Below are 16,111 nucleotides of genomic sequence, written 5' to 3' on the forward strand. Positions count from 1 at the left end.
GAGTGACATATAAAAGTCTCGCAACGTGTAAGGAAGATTCGGTCAGTTGGCAATACCTTGCGATTTGATTTCTGAAGCTGTGACGATGTTTCCCTGCCTGGTAAGCCTGAAGACGCTGATGTTTTTAGTGGTATTGGCCGATCCTGGAGCCACTAATGGAGATTTGAGACCACGGCGTCAATCAGTGACAACTACGCCAGAGATGAGCAGTGGTAAGAATCACTGTTTTTTTATTTTCTAAAAAATATATATTAATATTTGTTTTAAAATTGTGGATCTAGCTAAAACGGAATAAGAAACAGCAATCTTAAAGGAACGATATAGAAATTGTTTTTACAGAAATTGTTTAACAAAATTGTTGCTGTCAGTTTAAGCACTTTATGTAATCCGCCACATACAAAAACTGACAAACCTGTGGAAGTTTGAGATTGATCGGCCATCTGGTCACGAGACAATAGTGTAAAACTTTGCAAATGATTAAAGGAGGTGAGATTTGGGTTTGTTTGACTATAGCGAGCTCTCAGTCGGCTATAGGGGAGCAATGAAGGAGATTTGGGTTTGTTTGACTATAGCGAGCTCTCAGTCGGCTATAGGGGAGCAATGAAGGAGATTTGGGTTTGTTTGACTATAGCGAGCTCTCAGTCGGCTATAGGGGAGCAATGAAGGAGATTTAGGTTTGTTTGACTATAGCGAGCTCTCAGTCGGCTATAGGGGAGCAATGAAGGAGATTTGGGTTTGTTTGACTATAGCGAGCTCTCAGTCGGCTATAGGGGAGCAATGAAGGAGATTTGGGTTTGTTTGACTATAGCGAGCTCTCAGTCGGCTATAGGGGAGCAATGGAGGAGATTTGGGTTTGTTTGACTATAGCGAGCTCTCAGTCGGCTATAGGGGAGCAATGAAGGAGATTTGGGTTTGTTTGACTATAGCGAGCTCTCAGTCGGCTATAGGGGAGCAATGAAGGAGATTTGGGTTTGTTTGACTATAGCGAGCTCTCAGTCGGCTATAGGGGAGCAATGAAGGAGATTTAGGTTTGTTTGACTATAGCGAGCTCTCAGTCGGCTATAGGAGAGCAATGAAGGAGATTGGGGTTTGTTTCACTATAGCGAGCTCTCAGTCGGCTATAGGGGAGCAATGAAGGAGATTTGGGTTTGTTTGACTATAGCGAGCTCTCAGTCGGCTATAGGGGAGCAATGAAGGAGATTTGGGTTTGTTTGACTATAGCGAGCTCTCAGTCGGCTATAGGGGAGCAATGAAGGAGATTGGGGTTTGTTTCACTATAGCGAGCTCTCAGTCGGCTATAGGGGAGCAATGAAGGAGATTTGGGTTTGTTTGACTATAGCGAGCTCTCAGTCGGCTATAGGGGAGCAATGAAGGAGATTTGGGTTTGTTTGACTATAGCGAGCTCTCAGTCGGCTATAGGGGAGCAATGAAGGAGATTTGGGTTTGTTTGACTATAGCGAGCTCTCAGTCGGCTATAGGGGAGCAATGAAGGAGATTTGGGTTTGTTTGACTATAGCGAGCTCTCAGTCGGCTATAGGAGAGCAATGAAGGAGATTGGGGTTTGTTTCACATCTGTGAGCACACATTGTCTGCATACATATGGATCGATACATCTTTTTTCCTATCATCCTCAAAGCACACCAGTCTTTAAAATCCCCCCATCGAGACATTTCGTGATTCTTTTTCTGCTTTCTCAGTCTCCATTAAAGTGCATAAAAAAGAGAGAAAAAAAAGTTGATTTTAAAGATACTGGACATTATTGGTAATTGCCAAAGACCAGTCTTCTCACTTGGTGTATCTCAACACATGCATAAAATAACACACCGTTGAAAATTTGAGCTCAATTGGTCGTCGAACTTGCGAGATAATATTAAAAGAAAAAAACATCCTTGTCACACGAAGTTGTGTGCTTTAAGATGCTTGATTTCGAGACCTCAAGTTCTAAATCTGAGGTCTCGAAATCAAATTCGTGTAAAATTACTTCTTTCGCGAAAACTAACGTTACTTTAGAGGGAGCTGTTTCTCACAATGTTTTATATTATCAACAGCTCCCAGTTAATCGTCACCAAGTAAGTTTTTATGCCAATAACTATTTTGAGTAACTATACCAATAGTGTCCACTGCCTTTAATTAAATTTCTTGTCCATTTTGAGGTATTCATATTTTTTTTTTTCATTTTAAGAGACAAATATGGCATGGTTGAAAACGGCATTAAGTCTTTATTTTAACCTCGACTGTCGTTTTCCTTTTTAAAACAATGAGGTCCCAGCGATTTCTCATTTTGAGGTTTGTGGGTGATGAAAATATAAAACCTTGGATACAAGGCCAAGTAAAAAAAAAAAGAAACATGTTAAAGACAGCGGACACTATTGGTAATTGTCCAAGACTAGCCTTCACAGTTGGTGTATCTCAACATATGCATAAAATAACAAACCTGTGAAAATTTGAGCTCAATCGGTCGTCGAATTTACGAGATAATAATGAAAGAAAAAACACCCTTATCGCACGAAGTTGTGTGCTTTTAGATGGTTGATTTCGAGACCTCAAATTCCAAACTTGAGGTCTCGAAATCAAATTCGTGGAAAACTACTTCTTTCTCGAAAACTACGTCACTTCAGAGGGAGCTGTTTCTCACAATGTTTTATACTATCAACCTCTCCCCACTACTCATAATCAAGAAAGGTTTTATGATGATAATTATTTTGAGTACTTACCAATAGTGTCCACTGCCTTTAAGCGTCCCCTCCCGCTTCCTCATTAGAGGCCGCCTCCTTTTTTATTGTGTATGTACATTTTTTTTTTTTTTTTTTATACATAAAAAGGTTATTTTAAACGATCTCAGCTAAAACAATCTGAATGTCATGTCTGAATGTCTTGACCAAAATGTGTCATTTATGCATTGTGTGTTTGAGCAGTAGAAAAAAAACAATGGATATTTGACATTTTAAAAAGAATGGCGGCCATCTTGAAAAAAAAAAAGCCCCTCCTCCTTTCTTTTTTTGAGAAACATGGTTTTTTTTTATTCGACCTAATAGACAATAGCAAGCAAATAATACTCTGGATTGTCCATTGAAAGCTTCATATTGAAAATGGAACTAGACCCGTTCACACAATTGCAGAAGGTTATTTGAAAAAATTATGCTGTCATATCTGATGATAATTATTGAGCGATTGTAGCGAGGCCACACTTCTAAAGATTTTAACCCCCGTTTTTGTGCAGTTCAATTTAGTGTAGTAATTCTAAAACGATGTATGATTTCGCATGTCTTAAAATACACAATAATTCTTCCACGCTTACTAATACGGTCATTCTGATGACAAAACAGAATGCCATTACTTAGTATAGAAATGGTATTGTGCATATGCTTCATCAGGTTCAGACTTAGGTTTGGCAAATACTCTTAATACTTTCCGTTTAAAGGCAGTGGACACTATTGGTAATTACTCAAAATAATGATCAGCATAAAACCAAATATTGAGTGGCTCAGAGTGGAATGGGAGGATTATTACCGCAAGGTAAAATTTGGACTGTTTCATTTCACGAGGCGAAGCCGAGTGAAATGGAACAGTACAAATTTTACCGAGCAATAATATTCCTTCCATTCCACGAATTAAAGCCACTCAATATTATTTTATTTTTTTATAACTGACATAAAGATCCTTGTCATTTGATGTATTTTAAAAGTATAACACTATGAAAAATCACGCAAATTACTGACAACCAAAAATCATAAAGCGCCGCAGAGCGGCAACGATGCACAAATCGGATCACAACCTTTTGCACAGGTGCTCCTTTGTTTTAGCAGCGGGCGGCAGCGCTGTACTGCTCAGAAACATTGGGAACAAGGATGATCCTAACTGTTGAATGGGAAATGCTACTCCCCATGGGCGAATAGGTCTTTTTGATCACCGGTGCGGATGGGAGTAATAGTGAATGTCACGTGAAGTAGGTTCCACCAATCAAATGACAAGGATCTGTATGTCAGTTATATAATATAAAACATTGTGAGAAACGGCTCCCTCTGAAGTGACGTAGTTTTCGAGAAAGAAGTACTTTTCCCACGAATTTGATTTCGAGACCTCAAGTTTAGAACTTGAGGTCTCGAAATCAAGCATCTGAGCACGCAACTTTATGTGACAAGGGTGTTTTTTCTTTCATAGTTATCTCGCAACTCCGACGACCAATCAAGCTCAAATTTTCACAGGTTTGTTATTTTATGCATATGTTGAGACAGCAAGTGAGGAAATTGATCTTTGACAATTACCAATAGTGTCCATGTCTTTAACGTAAACGAAATGGTTTATACAACTTAATATTTGTCAGTTGAAAAAAGGTTCAGATTGAACTTTTGAAGTACCGGGAATTATAGCTGATGACTCCTAAAATAAGGCAGCATTGGTGACTACTCAAAATAATTGCTAGCATAAACAATTATTGGTAACAGACAATGGAGAGCTGTTCGTAGTATAAACCATTGTGAGAAACGGCTGCCTCTGAAGTAACGTTGTTTTGAGAAAGAGGTATTATAACTTGTGCGACAAGGGTGTTTTTTTCCTACATCATTCTCTCGCAACGTCGACGATCAATTGAGTCAAAATTCACAGGTTTGTTATTTTTCGCATATATGTAGGGATACACCAGGTGAGAAGACTGGTCTTTGACATTAACTTTTGCCTATAAGGGTTCACTGTATTGACTGAAGTATTCATGGACATTGTGCGTAAACAAATAAAGCGACCAAAGTTACCAAATCCCGACGGACTTAGTGATGAATTTAGTGGCTTCAATCTGGCCTCGATCTGCAAAAGCCTTCTAGCCTGGTTCAATGGCTCAAGACTAAAGTGTAGCTTTGCAGACAGCTTTTGCAGATAGAAAGTCAAGAATACATGTATTCCTTAGGAAGCTGTTTATAGGGAAATTTACATCCAGCAAAACCATCTACATTTCATGAAGTTTACTAAGATAAATTGAGCAATCGTTGTCTGTCGTACAAGACAACAGCTGGGCGTTATTTTACATTAGTCAGTTTTTAGTTCAATGTTTGTATTCATTTATACACAGGCCTTGAGCTGTTTTACGATAATAAGAAAGCGGTCAAAACGATGCATAGATATTGAGTTATAATAATGTATAATGCTACACAGAAACGTTGGAAATTGGAAAACAATTAAAATTGTAGCATTTGGGAGTCGAGGCATCGCATGGTGATGTGTGTGTCTACTTGCCAGAAAGATTTTGTTCTTTAGATAATTAATTGTCTTGCAATATTCTACTACCGCGGAGTAGATTGTTCGGAGACGTCACAGTTCTGAAAAAAAGGAACTGTCCTGCTTTTTAACTACTACCTGGGCGGAAGGTGTAGGAAATCGCCTGGTACTGCTAGTATCACTTTTGAAGCCGTTGGACACTTTCTGAACATAACAAAACTTCACAGATTTACAAATAACTTTAGGGTTAACCGAAGGTAATGGTGAAAGACTTCCGTTGAAATATTATTCAACGAAATGCTTTACTTTTTGAGAAAACATTAAAACAATTATAAATTTTCTATATCGAGAATAAATATGGATTTATTTGAAACACATGTCATGACACGGCGAAACGTGCGGAAACAAAGGTGGGTTTTCCCGTTATTTTGTCCCTACTTCGATGACCGATTGAGCCTAAATGTTTGTTATTTTATATATAAGCTGTGATACGCGAAGTGTGGGCCTTTGGACAATACTGTTTACTGATGTTGTGCGATTGCTCTAACTGCACTTACTACGGAGTGAGTTGTCATAAAAACATTTTATGATTTTTTTTCAGGGAATAGGTAGGGAGTGAAGTATGACCTAGTTTTAATTGCTATTTCTGGCGTTTTCACCTAAATCCAGTATTTCTGGCGTTTTCATCTAAATCCCGTCCTCATTGAATGTGTAGCCGAAATGTCGCTGTCTGAGACCTTCTGATGCATTAGTGCCTTTCCCCTATAAACTGTTCATTCATGTCACGTGTTCACCTTATTGCAAATTCGCCATCTCGGTTTCTTGTGAAACAAATTACACTGGGCACTGCAGGTCTGGACACTATTGGTAATTGTCAAAGACGAATCTTCTAACTTGGTGTATCTGAACATATGCATAAAATAACAAACCTGTGAACATTTGAGCTCAATCGGTCGCCGAAGTTGCTAGATAATAATAAAAGAAAAAACACCCTTGTCACACGAAGCTGTGTGCTTTCAGATGCTTGATTTCGAGACCTCAAATTCTAAACTTGAGGTCTCGAAGTCAAATTCGTGGAAAAATTACTTCTTTCTCGAAAACTATGTCACTTCAGAGGGAGCCGTTTCTCACAATGTTTTATATTACCAACCTCTCACCACTACTCGTTACCAAGTAAGGTTTTATGCTAATAATCATTTTAAGTAATAACTAATATAATGTCCACTGCCTTTAACAAAAATTGTATTTGAGCCCAAATTGCCTATAATAACAAGACAATGTGTCTCTTCAATATTTACGCAATTATGTGTCTCTCTATAGATGTGCGATACCCCTTTAAGGCCACCATAGAAAGCCAAATCTAAAGTAGTTTTGCTCAAAAGAAAACACGAGTTCTGATACTAGATACTTTTACATTCCATCTGACAGAACTAACACTTCTGCTGCTCACCCGTTAAAGGGAGACGTTGCCTTGGATCGGTCGAGTTGGTCTTTGAAAAGCGTTTTTAACCGTTTGTTAAAAAATGCATATGGTTAGGAAGTTATTTTAAACGAATGATCCACACAAACATGACTCGAAACGGGACTGTTTCCCTTACACTTTGTGAACTAAAACGGCACGCCATTTTGTTGAGTCATATTGTTGACTCTACAAAATGTGCGACCGTGCTAGATCGCAAAATCAAAGGAAATTCAAGCAATGTCGAGGCATATTGTGTGGATCAATATATGCTTACTTTTAACACATCTTTCTTATCATATGCATTTCATAACAAACGGTTTCAAAAACCCTTCATAGACCAACTCGCCCTATCCAAGGCAACATGGCCGATAGACCAACTCGCCCTATCCAAGGCAACATGGCCCATAGACCAACTCGCCCTATCCAAGGCAACATGGCCCATAGACCAACTCGCCCTATCCAAGGCAACATAGCCCTATAAGGTTTTTAGATGTAAGCATAAATTTTCATCAGCAGCTAAAAGGTATAACACTGAGACTGTCGAGAGTGTTGTGACTCCGATGAACATTACGGTCGGAGCAAATTGGATTTAAAAATTCAAAAGGAAATCAAGAACGAAGGGAAGAGCGCAACGGCACACGTTCTCCCCAATCACGCATCCGATGAAAGGCCGACTTGGAGTAATTTGATTTGTTTTCTAAATCTCCTCGATGGGAACAAAAATACTCGTTTTTTAACAAAACATTTTTTAGTGAAAACTCAATTTGTCAAATTCAAAAGATTGTCGAGGTTTTGAAATGTCGCCGAAAATACAGAGCTTTATAGTTCGTCAACACAGGAAGAGCAGTCCGTACTGGAATACACAATCTGGAAAACGTGTCTGCCAGTAACGCTTCTCAGATTTGGGCCATACAAATTAATTGTTTTTCGAAACCACTTGACTTCAAAGTGAAAATGATTCTCAGGACGCTTCACACTCTCGAAAGTGTTTTTTATTTGCCATTGTTTTCAAAAGAGATTACCTAAAGTATACCCCTCTATAAAGGATCTGCGTACTTTTTGTAGAATGTCCAAGGATTTACATTAAACTTACACAGTTTGAAGATAATGTTGGTAAAAAGTTGCCCTTAAATACTTGCTGAGGTGCTGTAGTTTTTGAGATGAGTAAAACAATGTCATGAAAATAATTTTCGTCTCAGTGATCATGAGACGAAAATCTGTCTTAGCATGTAAAAACGTATTTTTATGACATTACTTTACTAATTTTTCAAAAACTGCAGCACTTAAGAAACCGGTTTTTTTTAATGTATGCTTTCTTCTACACTGTAAAAAATTACCGTAATTTTACGGTGAAAAGTACGTAAAAAGCTACGGTGTTTTACCGTAACGAGATTTTTCCATGACTTTACGGTGCAACCCCGTAAATACCGGCTCGCAATGCACCATGGGATTGTTTAAACAAATTACCGTAATTTCTATATCAATATTGTGCTCTAAGAATATTGACGCAGTTCAGTACATTATAAACTTCAACACAGACACAATAGGGAGCTATTTCATATAATATTTGTATTTTTTTCATCATTCGTCATGCCACATTTCGAAAGGCACTTCTTAAGTGCTATTATTAGTACAGGTGAACAAGACAACTCGATATTTCTAACAATGTGAAATAAGATATTGCTGCAAAGGTCTTTTAAGAATGTGACGATTTCAGAGTGCGCTTAACTCTAACTCTAACTCTAAAAGCATGGACACGGCACTATTCTCACTTGGCACAATTTTAACTTGCCACTATTCATGGCACTCTTCTCACTTGGCACGTTTCTAATCATGTGGCACTATTTTCACTTGACACTATTCTCATTTGGCACTATTCTTATTTTGGCACTATTCTCACTTGACACTATTTCCATTTTTGCACTATTCTCACTTGACACTATTCTCATCTTGGCAATATTCCCACTTAGTGTATCCCGAATGCATCAAATAACAAATGCATGCAAGTAAAAATGAAAGAAGAAACACCCTTGTTGAACGAGAAACTTGTGTGCTTTTAGATGTCTAAAAGAAAACGCTTTTGGCCTGAAGTCTTCCTCAGATTTAATATTTAAGTGATAAATCACATCCTTTTCAAATATATCGTAATCGTTTATCACAGTGCTTTACACAACAGCTCTCAGTTGCTTATTACCAAGTGAGTTGCTGATAATTATTTTGTAGAAATTACTAATAGTGTCAAATGCCTTTAGCAACCAATTTCAATTTCTTATGAAATTTTGCTTTAAACACACATTACTCATCTCATGGCGTGTTCGGCTAATATTGTACCCATCCTTTAAATCTGGAAGATAATTAAAGTCAATAAGAGTCTCTTCGGAGGTTCGAATGTTATCTTCTCTCTGAGGATAAAACAAACAATCGAAAACAAGTCAATGAAGTCAGCATGTCAATCCCTGGCGACGTTTATCACGAAAACACTTTACCTGAAGTTGACAAAGCTCTTAGCTAAACTAATTAATACATTGGAAACAACTAGAAAGGCAGACAGCGAACTTGACTGCACTTAAGACAGTTGGGCGTCGGGCATTTTAAAGGGATGAACAAAGTGTAAGTTAGTCAGTGAGTACTTATAATTATTGCCCTTTTATTTTAAAACACTCATGGACGTGTGGCTTTCAGGTCAAACATGCAAACAATATGTATAATAAAATGTTAAATCCATCAAAAAATTACCGTGCCAAATCATTTGAGGCAGTGAATGATGACGTTCTGTTTACGTGTTGCTTACAAACTGTGAGCCACATGAGAGAAGAGTTATGTTTTATATTTGTCACAGTTATGCTTCTCCCAACCACTTTAAGTGGTTCCAAGTAAATCTTGAAGGCAGTGGACATCTTTGGTATTTGTAAATGACCAAGCTTCTCAAACAAAATGCATAAAAAAACAAACCAGTGAAAATTTTGATTAAATTGGTCGTCGAAGTTGCGAGAGAATTATGGAAGAAAAAACACCCAATTGTCGCACAAATTGTGTGCTTTCAGATGCCCTGAATTCCAAACCTCAGCTGAGGTCTCTCAATTATTTCAGTTAAAGGTACATCTTTCTTGAAATTTTCTAAGAAATATTCACAGTGTCCAAATATGTTTTTTTTTTTATAAAACAAGGTCAAAATGTATTTTGATTGAAACTAATTAAAAACGTTATAAAATCAGGTTAATTGAAAGACAGTGCCGACGAATGTTTGCACACAATCTGTTGGTTAATGTCATGATCGGGTGTTAGGGTGGTTAGGTATCCACATTCAAACCGGGGACCTTTAACCAAAGGGACAATAGGTACACTGTTGCTATCACAAATGAAAGCATTTTGGTCCACGGTTGCTATCAAATAGTTCAACAAAGGATGGTTCACGGATTGCAGGTGTGTACACACTTGCGTGTGCGTGGGCAAGGCAACTATTGATAACCGGGAACTAACAAAAGGGATCAGTGAAAAAGTCACGCCAGGGACTGTCTCTCCTCGGTAGATTTTGTGTACAAAACCAATGGGGACGTCGAACATGGGGATGTCCAAACAATGGGAGAACAAGGAGAAGTCCTCGGTCTGCACCATAGATATGCGTGTGGGTGTGGGTGTGTGTGGGGGGGGGGCTGCTCTCAATAACGACACTGCAAAAACTTGGGTACTTACATTTATACCGTAGTTGTCAAGTAGCTATATCGAACAAAGAGTCCAATGTTCTCGGTTTTTTTGCAGAAACAAGTGGTATTTTAACACCCTCTGGGGAACATCATTTCCCTTTTTTAATGTTATGTGACGACATTGTGTCAACTTTAACAACCCCGTTTTTACAGTGTACGTCCCCTTAATGTATCACAGGAACTTACCACAGAAACTACCACATTAACTTTACCACAGATTATTTCTGTTGTTTTTTTCGGACATTTACCACAGGAATTTATGTGGTACATTCCTGTGGTAAAATTCCTGTGGTAAGATTCCTGTGGCTTTTCCCGAAATTTTACCACATGATCGTGTGGTAAAATGTCCGAAAAAACCACAGGAACCTAAATTCATGTGGTACTATTCTTGTGGTAAAATGGTACTATTCTTGTGGTACCATTCCTGTGGTACTATTTTTGTGGTACAATTCCCGCGGAACTATTCTTGTGGTACCATTCCTGTGGTACAATTCTTGTGATAATTTTACCGTGGTAATTTTCCTGTGGTTATTGTTTATGTGGTACAACTCGTGTGGTAATATTACTGTGGTAATACTAATCTTGTTGTTTTCCTGGTTAACATTTCAGTTCCTGAAGTACTATTTCTTTGTTCAAGTCCTGTAATAAAACAACATTGGGTGTAGTTCTTTCCTGTGGCACTCCTATAAATAATGCCACATGATTAGTGCAACAGCAATCCAGTTGTCTGTGTTGTTCACATTAGATACTCCTGCAATAACTGTAGTATCTAAACGTGGTACATGTCACTTATTACACAACAAATAATTAATGCAAGCATTATTTTGTGTGCGGTAAAACAATGTTCAAACTGTAGTTCAACTATTTTTTACTAAAACTTCACGTTTTTGCCTGATCCACTATTGGTGTACTGATCCAATATATGTCACAAGCAACTTTGAATGCTCAAACATTAGAATCATCTTTGTTGTATGTTTATGAAGATCTTTGTTCTGTCAACTGTCACCAATGTCAGCCGCAGTGCAGGGCGATAACTTGTGTTCACTGGTACCATGATCTGCTGGTGTTTTGCTGATTTCCTTTCTTTTGGTTTTCTTGCCTGTCAAACTAACTGTGTAGCTCACTTGCACTGTTCTGCAATGTAAATTTAAAATAACATTAATTAGTTAACTGCCATACATTTCATACAGCCGTACTAGAGACAGTTATGTGTACGGTACGTGTAAACACGTGCGTACAAATGTCTCTAGCATTTGTGTCTAAGCATGATCAAAGTTTTCAAGTTTTTATTAAAAATTGTTAATAATATTCAGTCAGGGCCTTAATTAAAAAGGCTCAAAAACTACAAGTGGAATAGGATTGATATATATCAAAATATTTTATGATAAATTCCAGATAAACATTTCCTTCTGATTCAGTTGAAAACTAGCATATCATTTGAAACGCAAAGTAAAAATGGCTTGTTGAAAAATGAAGCTAATTGAGACAAATTTTGTAAATAGGTTGACTCAAACTGTATACAGAACATAACAAAACGTTGAATAAGCCAAAAGACTGCAATATAGACCTGTTTAATTATTGATAACAAAAAGCTACTTATATATTGATGATTGGTCCAGTGTTCTTCCTTGGTTCAACATGCACGTTAACTCCAATATTTTGAGAATAAAAATTCACCAAATAGTCAAAAGTTCAGAATTTGCACAAGGTGTACGTTGAATCACGGTTTGAATTACGCCCACCAGCTTCATCAAATCCATAAATACCTTAATCAATAATCTACTATATTACTATAGTCATGATGCAGATGGATTTTAAATGCATAACTGAATGTGTATTAATTTATGTTTTGGTATTTTTATTAAGGCGGCTTTTATCAAATCTGTCTCCAGAAAACACTTTTAACAACCCATGTTTTACTCATTAACTAAAAGAATACAATACAATAAATACATCTAGCATAGAATGTGCCTTAAAAATTATTGGTATTATTAGTTTTAACCTAAATTTAAAAGCAGTGAAAGAAGAAACACATTGTTTTCAGAGCTCATAACAATTACTAATTATTTAAAATTGCCTCACGTGGAGTGGATATCACATGGTGCTATATTTTTTTGATACTAGATAACATATAGAACATTGACAATAATATTCAGTTAATGATTGAAATAATAATAGTTTGGTATACTTACACACACTCTACACTAATGACCAAGCCACGTAAATGCACATCCTCTACCGCTAAAAAAATCCAGACAACCAGCGAATCACGGGTGGAGTAGAGTCATGTCAAATGCAAGTGTTTAAAACGACCAGCAAAACAGTTACTTCATTGTGCAGTAGATCACAAAAAGTACACAATTTATTACAGAATTCAGAAAAACCGTTATTCAAACCTTAGAGCAACTTCAAACTGAACTGAATGCAGTGATCTATGTGACTGTGCCGACTCATCACAGCAGGGGCTCTAACCATAGCTGTTCAGTTTGCATGTAAGAAGTCTGGGTGCTGATCTAGCGCCCTCAACTGGTAGTAATATGCCATCCTTGTGGTAAAATCCTGTGGTACCTACTTAGTACCACAGTGTACCACATGACATGTGTTTCCTGTGGTAACTTACCACAGGAATTGTTTTGGTTCTCCTGTGATATCGAGACCTGTTTCAAACTATTGTGATACTCATGTGATATATTAAAAATACCACAAAACATGCATTTCACGTGGTAATTTACCACAGGAATTTGTGCGGTTATCCTGTCATATGGAGATTCTGTTTCAAACTCTTGTGATACTCCATGTGGTATACTTTAGTACCACAGTTATACCACATGACATGCGTTTCCTGTGGTTATGAACCACAGGAATTTGTGCGGTAATCCTGTCATATGGAAATTCTGTTTCAAACTCTTGTGATACTCCATGTGGTAGATTGTAGTACCACAGTAATACCACATGACATGCGTTTCCTGTGGTTATGAACCACAGGAATTTGTGTGGTACTTTTGTCATACCGATAATGTTTCCTGAATTATGTGGTTATTCATGTGGTATTTGGCAAAACCACAGAAATATGACAGGAGTACCACATACGTCGCACACTGAAAAACCGAGGTGTTAAAAGCGACACCATACATATACCGAAGAGAGTGTCAATACTTACAACATAGTGTGTTCAAATAACCCTTACTTTATTTATGCGAGCACAATAACAATGATGTTATTTTAGCAGCTTATTGTGTTAATTTTGATTCTTGTTTTCGGTATCTATATGTGACAACATCCATGTTGTCACCTTTAACAACCCCGTTGGTTTTGCAGTGTACCTTGTCATACGTTGTAGATAATGTATTTCGCTACTAACATTTTTTCAGCGTTGGAGTAGAATTTGTCAAAGATAGAGGGAGATCCACAAGTCGTTATTATTAGTATCAAATTTAAACCAGTTTGCTTTTTAGTATCTCTTTAAGCTAAAATCTGATTCTGACATACTTTTTAATTCCGTTCCTTCAAGCTAGGACTTACCAACAACACGTTCTTAGAGTATGGACTTGACTCCTCCTTCCATTATTATGCGTAGTCTTCCTTTTGGCCTTTCGCTGTAATTGTATTACAACTCCAAGCTGTATTGATAACCTTCAATAAAGTCATTTGGGTTTATATACAAAACCAATTCATACGTTTGTTTTGCTGAAGGCTTTGATGTATAGAATCCGTCCGACCCGTTGTTTCAATTACTGCATTAGCATGGAGGCAGGCTGTATTGGAACACCTTATCCGGGTATATTGGTACATTAGAAAACCTAGGGTGTATAGCCGAACATGTTGTAACTCAGTATGAACACAGTTATTTTGAGAGGCTGCATGTCAACAATGGGAGCGCCCTGCAGTATCTGATTCCCTAATCAAGAAATGATATCTCTTGTGTGCTATTTTGGTTTCATGTAAATGCAGCTCTTTCTGCCGGTGTCTTATAGAGAGATACATTCCACTGAAGCTTTCCACTGAGGCACTGAACCAATGCCCACGTCCAGCCAGAGTGCCTAAGCCAATACCTTATGGGTTGTGCTTTTACAGGGACACATTAAGACACAATTTAAGATAGGAGATCAATGAAGACTTGTTTTATAATTATTTGGAAAAACCCACTTTAAAGACATGGACACTATTGGTAATTGTCAAAGACCAGTTTTCTCACTTGGTGTGTCTCAACATTTGTATAACAAACCTGTGAAAATTTGAGCTCGATTGGTTGTCGGAGTTGCGAGATGAAAGAAAAAAACACCCTTGTCACACGAAGTTGTGTGCTTTCAGATGCTTGATTTCGAGACCTCAAATTCTAAACTTAAGGTCTCGAAACCAAATTCGTGGAAAATTACTTCTTTCTCGAAAACTACGTCACTTCAGAGGGAGCCGTTTCTCACAGTGTTTTATATCATCAACAGCTCCCCATTACTTGTTACCAAGTGAGGTTTTATGGCGATAATTATTTAGAGTAATTACTATAGTAATTACTCTATATTACTATAGTAATTACTCTATATAGTAATTACATTATAATGGTGTCCACTGCTTTTAATAAAGGCACTGCCTGGACACTATTGACATCACTCAAAATAATCGTTAGCATAAAAATTGACTTGCAGACCGAGCAATGAAGAACTGTTGACAGTATGAAGCATTGTGTGAAACGGCTCCATCTGAAGTTACGTAGGTTTTTTTATAAAGAGGTGATTTGTGACTCAAATAATGCAAGACTTCAGCTGAAGCCATTTATTATGCATCTGAAAGCACACAATGTAATGCAGCAAAGTTTGTTGTCATTTTGCTACAATTGCATATCACAGGTTTGTTATTTAATGTATAAAGTTGGGGAAGTGAGAAGACTGGTCTTTGATAAGACCAAAGGTGTCCAGTGCCTTTAAGTCAGACTCGAATAATTCAAAGGCATGTTCCGAATGGATAATGGTTCTTGATTATAGTCGTCACGACACATTGTCGTTAATCATCGATGTTCACTTGATATCAGCCGTGTTGGCCAAATATAGACGCATGTTGTGAGTCAAATAACATTCTGTGCAGCACACATTAGCAATTTTTACACTATTATAGTTATTTCCCGGGAATTTCAATGGACATTTTGGTCAATCTTTTCACACTACAAACAAAACTCCTAGGATTTTCCAGGGAAATAACTTATTCCCAGAAAATAGTTAACCCTGCTCAGCCAAGGGGTAGGGTTAAGGGAGTTAAGCCCGGGAAATAACTTACTCAGTGAGACGACTGCGCATAATTATTTATGGGAAATAGTACTCCCGGGACTTACCAAATTGGGATAGTGAGAACGGTTTCTGGGGTGGCGGTGGGGTTAAGAACTACCAGGATTTTCCCGGGAGTTTGTTTCCCGGGAAATGGCTCATGTAGTGTGAAAAGGGCTACATAAAGATGATGTAGGCCCACACGTTCATACCTTAGTTTAAATATGAGGCGTCATTCTTCAGACTTTTAGTTTGCTGACTACATCACAATACATTTGCGGCGTGTCAATGAGCACCGGTAAAGAGCACCGGGTCCAAGGCCTGGTGTCTGATCAGCAGAGTGTGGGTTCGAGTCCTACTTGCTACGTAACATTGGGGAGGTATACAGAACTTTCTGCTCTATTAGCCATGCTTCGGATTGATGTTACCCAAGGCTACATTCACATGGCCTGTAAAAGAGCTAATCCTGTTTCAGCCCCAGG

The 16,111-nt window shown here is 37.8% G+C and overlaps 1 protein-coding gene across 1 annotated transcript in view; it reads left to right on the plus strand.

Moving 5' to 3' along the window:
* Positions 1–16,111, plus strand: part of LOC117305128 — a 29,835-nt gene continuing 13,724 nt past the window's right edge. The window contains exon 1 of the mRNA XM_033789899.1: positions 1–212. Within this exon, the coding sequence (XP_033645790.1) occupies positions 86–212 (127 nt within the window). The 5' untranslated portion in view covers positions 1–85. The remainder of the gene's footprint in view (positions 213–16,111) is intronic.

The sequence above is a fragment of the Asterias rubens genome, chromosome 22, assembly GCF_902459465.1.
Source record: "Asterias rubens chromosome 22, eAstRub1.3, whole genome shotgun sequence".
NCBI lineage: Eukaryota > Metazoa > Echinodermata > Asteroidea > Forcipulatida > Asteriidae > Asterias > Asterias rubens.